The sequence below is a fragment of the Lolium rigidum genome, chromosome 2 (genome assembly GCF_022539505.1).
Source record: "Lolium rigidum isolate FL_2022 chromosome 2, APGP_CSIRO_Lrig_0.1, whole genome shotgun sequence".
Lineage (NCBI taxonomy): Eukaryota > Viridiplantae > Streptophyta > Magnoliopsida > Poales > Poaceae > Lolium > Lolium rigidum.
Genome location: NC_061509.1, coordinates 178,318,398 through 178,327,364, shown reverse-complemented (window position 1 = coordinate 178,327,364; position 8,967 = coordinate 178,318,398). Strand labels below are relative to the sequence as shown.

The 8,967-nt window shown below is 47.3% G+C and overlaps 1 protein-coding gene across 1 annotated transcript; it reads left to right on the top strand.

The window, feature by feature from the left end:
* Positions 1-3,894: 3,894 nt before the first annotated feature.
* On the top strand, positions 3,895-4,263 carry LOC124690330 (disease resistance protein Pik-1-like). The gene has a single exon (XM_047223724.1). The coding sequence runs from the start codon at positions 3,895-3,897 to the stop codon at positions 4,261-4,263; it is 369 nt and encodes a 122-aa protein (XP_047079680.1).
* Positions 4,264-8,967: the final 4,704 nt, after the last annotated feature.

Here is an 8,967-nt window from a genome sequence, read left to right as displayed (position 1 = left end):
CATGTCATGGGGCGGTAAAAACCTCGCCGTGCCATCTGGTCTATGGACAAGAAGCCGTGTTACCTTGGGAGATCACGGCTGGGTCGAGACGTGTCACGTTTCAGAATGACTTGACAACTGAAGAGTATGCAGCCCTGATGAGTGATAGCGTTGAGGATCCGACGGAACTTAGACTTTGGTCACTTGAGAAAATTAAGGAGAACAAGGCCAAGGTGGCTCGTGCATATAATAAGAAGGTGAAGCCAAAGGAGTTCCACGTTGGTGATCTGGTATGGGAAGCTGTATTGCCGTTGGGGACTAAGGACAAGGCGTATGGTAAATGGTCTCCAAACTGGCACGGGCCGTACAGGGTTGACCAGGTCCTAAAGGGCAATGCATACATGCTCGAACAGTTGGATGGTGTGAAGTTCCCAGTGGCTGTCAATGGCCAGCATCTTAAGAAGTATTTCCCAAGTATGTGGGATGATGGGCAGTGAAGTACGGGGGCCGATTTTAAAATAGGCCAGTAAAAAAGTTTTATCAACTTGAGCAGTGGAATATGGGGGCCGATGTATGAAATCGGCCGATAAAAAAAATCTAAACAAAAGCATAGCCGATGCACTGACCATCGACTTTAGAGCTGAAAAGCCGATGCGGAGCCATCGACTATAGAGGAACAACTGTTATTTCAGGTCACCATTCAATTTGACATTCGATTGTGGGACTCGCCTTGATTGGCGTTTTGGGCAAAGACCGATGTATTGCCATCGGCTTCTCGAGCAATGATTTATTTTGATAATCGGAAGAATTAAGCATGGAATCCTTCTTCATTGATTTAAAAAGGGGATTTTTTACAAGGAAGAGCCGATTGCTCAGGAACGGAGGAACAAAAGGAGGACAGATTACTATTACTAGTCCTATGCTAAGTGGTCCCTACTCTAAGGACTGTCGCTGTCCTCGTCGTCGCCATTGTAGCCGCCGCCGGTGCTGCTGCTGGCGAGCTCCTCGTCACTACTGCCGTAGCCCTCAATGGGGGCTTCTTCCTCCTCATCATCGTCATCTTCGTCATCATCCGACCAGGCCCAGCCGTGGAAGCGCTTCGCCGGCGGCTCGTCGGAGGAGGTGTCGTCCTCCTCTTCCTCCTCGTTGGAGGAGGCGTCGTCTTCTTCATCCTCCTCTTCTTCCTCTTCGTTGGAGGGGGCGAAGCTACCCCAGGAGAGGAGGTCATCCTCGCTCTCCGCCACCAGTTCCCCGTCAATGAGGAACCGGAGGTCGTCCTCCCCATCGGTCAGAGGCAAGTCGCCATCTGACCCGACGAGGGCCTCGGGTGGGCCATCGGGCACGAAGTCGAAGTCCCACTCCGGCTCATCCCATTGGTTGTGCTCTGGCATCGGCTCGCTTGAGGAAGAGGATTGGAAGGAGAGAGCCGATTTAGCAGAGGAGGAGATGAGTCCATGGTGGAGGAGGGCTTTTCGGTGGCTAGTACTGAGGAAGGGGGTGAAGAAGCGAGTTGCTCGACGCGGCTAAATAAAAGGGGATATAGTGGGGATTTAATGCTGCGACGGTTTTCGAGGACATGGTGCCGAATCTGTCAAGTCGTGCAGAGAAGCTGAGAAGGCAAGGCATCATGATGAAAGATTCTGCGACGGTTCTGCTCTGCCACGACGTGACCCTACGAAGAAAAAAAAATGGAGTGGTTTTGAAATTATCATTGCCAAAACCAGGGGGGCATGTGTTACCACCAGAATTTAACCAAGTCTGGAGATGGGCCGTGATTAAATGGGCTTAGAGGATTTACATGGAAAATATTCCCGAACCGGCCTTGTACAAGAAGTTTGGGCCAGATTGCCCGTGTATCTGTAGATTATAGTAGGTTACGTGTCGGTTAGAATTAAGAGATAGAGTTTAGCTCGTACATGATTGGGTTTATTCCCAAGTTAGACAGTCTACGGACTATAAATATGTATCTAGGGTTTTTGAGAAAGGAGGACGATCACGTTCACAACAAATCAATCTAGGCGCATCGCCACCCCTTGTTTCGAGGGTTTCTCCCGGGTAAGCAACATGCTGCCTAGATCGCATCTTGCGATCTAGGCAGTATCAGTTTATTCGTTGTTGGTGTTGCTCGTGCTGAAGCCTTTTTGATGGCGAGCAACACCCTTATCTTAGGTGTTTTGGGGTTGATGACAATGCTTTCACGATGTACTTGTTTAGCTACGCTACCCCTCGATATCTAGCTGCCCTTACACCTATTTTAGGTGTAAGGGCAGCATCTTGCTTGTTCATTATTTAGTAGATCTAATCCGTTATAGCTGCTCCTTGTTCTTCAAGGATTGGTTTGATATCCGTATGGTTAGGCCTTATAAACGGGTTGAAGGATCCGGTAGTGCGTAAGGTGTGGTTTACTAAGCTCTAGAGGGATTGTTCCGGGGATCAACTTCACATTGGTTTTGAGGCCTCTTTAGGATTGGTTTTCCATCATCTTACGTATCTGCTAGGCTCAATTACGCATAGGATGTTCCGATTATACGGTGAAAACCCTAGACTATCGTAGATTAGATTAGCTTGATATTGATAAATCATGAATCCCCATGTCATTATAAATCTAACGTGAACCATGGGGCAATCGGCTCTTTGAGCCGATCCACAGAACAACTTAAGAGCCGATCGGGGCTCGTATTTAATGTTTACGTGTTTGCCATGCAGGAAACTAGTCGAAGCAATCCATCACCTTCCTGACCATGTATAGGTCAGGTGGCACGCCCTCGTAAGCACCAGAACGTGTGCCAGAAGGCATTGCGGGCCGTCGCCCGAGGGACCAGAGTCAGCCGCAATCCTGGGAGCCTCCCGGCTCTACTGTGTTGCCCGTCGCTGCTCGCCGGTGGGTTTCTGACCGCAACAGACTTGCAGTGGTTTCCTCGCACTTAGTAAAAATAAAATCAACTTTATGATTATATGTCATAATATTGATTCTTGATCGCCTTGCTTCGCTGATAGCTCATAGTAATCTTTGGAGCTTAATATATCATGGAGGGTCATGCTTGATGAGCATAACCAACAAACAAATAAAAAGTCCCTATTACTGATCAATGCGTGTATGAAGCCGTGCTTCCTTTGTCCCACCTACTGTACGTGCTTTTCGTCTCTCTCAGGTCAAGGTCTTCTATTTAATCTGAGAATACTCTGGAAGATCCGCGTAGAATTAATTTAGCTGGAGCCCAGACGGTAAACAAACACATCAGTCGTGGCTTTCGCTCATAATTCTGATTATGCATGCTGCATGTAAGCATGCTATCCCTTTACGTGATCTGAAGAAACAAATAAATTATCGATGGACGCACATGCGTGTGTGCTCCTGGACGCTGCCTTGCAGATGCATTGCCAAACCGCAACCGATAACATGAGTAGTTATATGGCAACTGGTATTATGTACAGCCGTTCAAGGAGGCGATGGCCCTTAACAGAAAACTGACTAAGCGTATTATATATTCAGGTTGAGATACAAAGATGGATGCACTGAATCAGTTCAAAACAAATACAGCTCGGTGCGCCTTTCTTGTAGTTTGCTGAACATTCCGCGTTAACTCATTCTGGCGAATGTATTAACATGTCGTGAACACGGTTTCCTTCAGCTGATTAACGGACCACAGGCAGGTCATAGACAAAGCAAATTCCCGTCTTCACGAATTAAAATCTTGATCTCCTGCCCTTGAACCTGTTGATCTCGCAATCAGGTGAGGCAGCTTCGGAGTACGCGCATACAGAGTACAGACACACCCCGCACTGAGTGACCAGCAAGGCAGCAACCCTATAAATATCAACCCCAAATTCTCTACTCACTCCACGGCAAACTCTTTGCTTCCACCTTGGACCTTGCTATTCTCACTTCCTTCCGACCAAATCAATCAAGCCGCGATGAAGCAAAAGATTGTGATCAGGGTGGAGATGACGTGCGACAAGTGCCGGTCCAAGGCAATGGCGCTGGTGGCTGCGACGGTTGGGGTGGACTCGGTGGCGCTGGCCGGGGACAGCAAGGACCAGGTGGTTGTGCTCGGCGACGGCGTCGACTCCGTTAAGCTCACCACCGCGCTGCGAAAGAAGGTTGGCCACGCCCAGCTGGTGCAGGTCGGCGAGGTCAAGAAGGAGGAGGAGAAGAAGCAGTCCGCCGAAGCAGCCGCCGCCGTCGTCGAGTATGCATACCCGTGGCACTACTATCAGTACCCTCCTGCCGGCGCGTATAGTTACCAGCAGTATTACTCCCCGCCGGACACCTGCTGGATGTAGACACCGTAGGGCATTCAGCATTCTTGAGTAATCTTTTTGTTCTTAGGTCGGGGTTTTGATTCAGTAGGATTGCAAATGCCAACAGTGGGTTCTGTGTAGTACCATGTTGTTTTCGAAGCTTGCTGATTAATTAATTAATTAATTGGTGGATTCATTTGCCGCTCAATTGAGTAGTGCTACAATCAGTTTTCTGGTAAAACAGTCAGCATGGAGGTCTGGGACCAAAGGATGATAGCGAGACTAGAAAAGGACGAGAGGCAACGATCGAGCTGAGCTACTTACATGGAAGTTGATAAAGATCAGGGTGGAAATGGATGATTGCGAAATCTTCGGATGGTGGGTTGCTCACGCAGAACAAAGGGGCATTCTCATACTCGCTCATTTTGAGGTTTCTATCATCGCGCTTGTCTTCCCTTGGAACGGGAAACACGGCAAGAGATCCGTTACATAGTGTTTCAATCTTGCGTTGCCAAATTCTGTATGTCTAGAACACACAACAAATATAGCACTAAGAAATTTTGGCATCACAAGTTTGATGCAAAGCTACGATTAAAGATCTTACAAGCTTCTATTTCTAACAAAATTTTACAAGATTTCAAACACCATATCACATAAACACGACCGGATACACAAAACGAATCATCGGGAGGCTAGGTGTTAGCGCTGCTATTGACTAGTAAGGATAGTCAGTGTTTAGTCCAACTCCTCGTAGGGGAAGAAGCTACGACAACCTTATAAGAGAGGGTTTTCCTCCCTCCTTTAGTGCGAGCTTTTCGGATGGAGTGGGCTCTCACTTGTAGCTAGATCGTATGCGCATAAAGATCCGAACCTTAGCCGAGTGTTCAGCTAAGCCTGGGTGTGGACGCTGACATGTGGTATCAGAGAGCCAGCATCGCCATGCCTTCGCGAGGGACTTCTCAAGGGAATGATATGTTAGGGTTGCTGTTGACTAGTGAGGCTTCTTAGAGCAACTCTAACAGAGCCCGTAAACGGGCCAAAACCGAAAAATAACCGCCGTTTTACGGGTTCGGGGCGAAAAACGGCGCCGATCAGTGACCGTAAAAGGGGCAAAACCGAAAACTTTTTTCGGGCCGAGACCGAAAACTCAAAACGGCCTGTATTTGTACGGGTCGATCGAGCGAACCAAACGCTCGATCCCTATCTAGGGCGCGCTGAAGTTTCAGCTGACGCAACCGCTCGCTCGCTCATTCCCCCACGCTCCCCGCGCCGCCACCACACTCCGCCGCCGCCACCACACTCCGCCGCCGCCGCCCCGCCCAATTCGCTCGAGCCCCACAACCCGGAGGTAGCGCCGGTCGCCCCACACCCCATCCGCTGTTCCTCGCCCAACTCCGGCTGCCGCCCCCACCGCCGCCGCCGCCGCTCCGTCGGAATCGAGGATGAGCTCGGGCGACGATTTCGATCTGTCGGATTCGTCGAGCTCCGACGATTCCGACCTCGACGAGCTGCTCCAGGACGACGACTTGGAGGCCACCATGCTCCTCCTCGCCGTCAAGGACCTGGAGGACCGCGCGAAGCTGCTGAATCGGAGGCGCGGCTCCGTGTTCGGCCGGAACCACATCCAGCGGAATCGCCTCCTCGGCCACGAGCAGCTGATGGAGGACTACTTCGCCGAGGTACCTACCTATCCTGCCCATCTGTTCCGTAGGAGGTATCGCATGCGGCGTAGCTTGTTCGTGCGAATCGTCAAGGACTGCGAATTGCATTCGAATTACTTCAAGCAACGTAGGAATGCCGCCGGGGTGATGGGTTTCAGCGCTTTCCAAAAGATCTCTATTGCCATGTGGGTAATTGCGTATGGCATCCCTGCGGATTACACCGACGAGTATCTTCGAATTGGCGAAGGTCTCCTTTGTTTGCTAAATTAGCAAATGGGGAAGCACCCACTTGCAACTACAAGGTCATGAACAATGAGTACACAATGGGATATTACCTAGCCGATGACATCTATCCGGATTGGGCAACTTTTGTTAAGTCTGTCAAGGATCCCCAAGATAGAACAGAAGCTAAATTTGCCAAGGCTCAAGAAGCAGGTCGCAAGGACATTGAGAGAGCTTTTGGTGTTTTGCAAGCAAGGTTTGCTATTGTTCGTGGCCCAGCCAGATTTTGGGACAAGAAAACCCTTGTCAACATCATGACATGTTGTGTGATTCTTCACAACATGATCATCGAGGATGAAAGAGACTTGAGCTTGCCCTGCTTCTATGACAATGTTGGCACCCGAGTGGAACCCCAACGCAATCCGGATCGCATTGAAGCTTTCCTTGAGGCACATCGGCAGATTGAGAATTCCATTACCCATGCCCAGCTCGTCTATGATCTGAAGATGCACCACTGGCAGCGACATGGCCGTCGCCTTTGATCCTACCATTCCATTCATTTGCTTGTCACATGTATCATTGTTGAGACATTTGTGCATTTGTCCAATTTTCCCGAAGTTGTTGTAATTTGGTTGAGACATTTTACATTTGTTCAATTTTCCCAAAACTGTTGTAATAATTTGGTTCAGACAATTATTTATGTGTTGTAATAATTTGGATGATTATTTGATTAATTAAGATACATTGTTGTATGTGTTGCATATGAAAAACCCTGCTTTTACGGGTTCGGAACCCGCAGGCGCAGAACAGAGCCCGTAAAAAAACTGAAAAACAGATTTTTCAGTTTTCGTTACGGACTCTGTTCTGCGCCTGCCATTTTCCGGCCCGTAAACACGAGTTCGGTGCACTGAACTCGGATTTTTCGGTTCGCGTTTTTACGGGCTCTGTTAGAGATGCTCTTAGTGTTTAGCCCAACTTCTTCTAAGAGAAGTGGCTACATCCAGCTCATAAGGGAGAGTTTTCCTCCTCCCTTCAATCCGATCTTTTAGGATGAAGACGGCTCTTAGTTGTAGCTAAACCGTATGCGCGTAAAATCTAAATCTATGCCGAGTGTTGGGTTAAGTCTTAGTGGGCACTAGACAATCCACACCGCACTGCGAAGCATATATCCCCTCTGGTTAACGACGAAATCGGGTCGTGTCACACTAGCGTGTGTGCCACACCAAGCACTGCGAGTCTAGCACAAATGGCTCACACGGCCTCGTGGCATTAAGTACACGGTCCAAGCACCAAGCAGAATTTTTTTTTTCCGTATTCAAGTCTCATGGGAAATGTTTGTAGCTCTAGTGCACTTTTCTTGATTTCACATGTGAGAGTGAATGGAGTTATTAGTGCCCTCCTATGTATAGGTCTGGGACCTGGCCAAATGATTAGCGCTATCTTTGTAGTGAACAAATGATTTGATCCACCGGTATATGGTGGACATGAACAAATTTGTGATAATTGCATACTTTTTACCATTCTGGAGACGGACGCTTTGATAATAATAATAAAAAGGTTGTATGTATCACTTTGATATAGAGGCTGGGGCTATTCCCCACATTGAAACAATATGGTGGACAAATAAAATGGTGTAGTATATGGTCTACGGTGGACTTCTAGTGGGCTTGACTAGTTTGGCTTCTTGCCTTGACTTTTTATTAGCTTCTTATCTTCTTAGACTTCTTGATCATGACTAATTATTTATAGTTTCTTAACTTAAGAGATAAAATATATGCAAATATTCTTACTACAAAATGTCTATAAATAATTTCACTTAAGCAATGTCATATTACAATAGAAATAATAATAAAATGGTAGCAAAATATAACAAGTATTTCCTACTAGTTTGATTACCTCAAATGAAAACCAAATTACAATGGCATCATCAACAATTTTGATTCAATGCTTTCAAAAAAGCTTCTTCGTGCACTCCCTTTTAGCTGGAAAGTAAAGCATCTCTTTGCGATTCTCAAGTTTTTTTTTGCCAGCAACAGACAATTCTTTTGGCATTATGACACCTATAATGGTCAAGGAATTTTCGTTGAATTAGAACCCAAATTAAGGGAGTAAATCATTGATTAGATGAAGGACATGGACTTAAAGAAGGAAAAGGCGGCTGGCTGCCGATCGACGAGCGGGTGACTGCGCGAGGCCGAGGCGATCGGCCAATAGTGCGGCCAGGCAACTCGATGGGAGAGCCGACGATACGCAGAGATGATGACCAGGCTTACCGCAGACGAACAATGGCTAGTCGGATCTAAGCCTGAGTCATTCGATCGTTTATTCTTTTACTGAGGGGAATCGATCGCTGCCTGGAGTCCTAGCTTCGTGGGAAACTCCTGATGGGCAATGAAGCGATCGTTTGCGTCCATTTTTTGGCTTCGCATGTTCACCTGTATTAAATATTTTCTTCAGCTCATAGTAAAGAAAGCTAGCGGCAATGGAGCGATCTTTTGCGTCCATTTTTTAGTTATTACCTCCGTTAGGGGTGAAGGATTTACACAAATTTAACATTAGTTTGATGTGCAAATGGTGGTGGAAAATGGAGAATTATTGTGATCCTTTGCAAGAATTCATGAGCAAGAAATATCTTACTGGTGTTTTTTTATACAAAACACATACCTGATGACTCTCCCCTTTGGTCTGATATGCTGCAGATCATAAGCTTGTACTTATGTGGGAGGAGAATGCAAGTTGGGAATGGATCTTTGACTAGCTTCTAGGGTGATTCTTTATGTGGAATTAGTCCTCTGGAAGATATATTTACAACATTTGCAACGAGCAAGATGTTACAGTGGCTGCTAGTGCTGAAATGGGATGG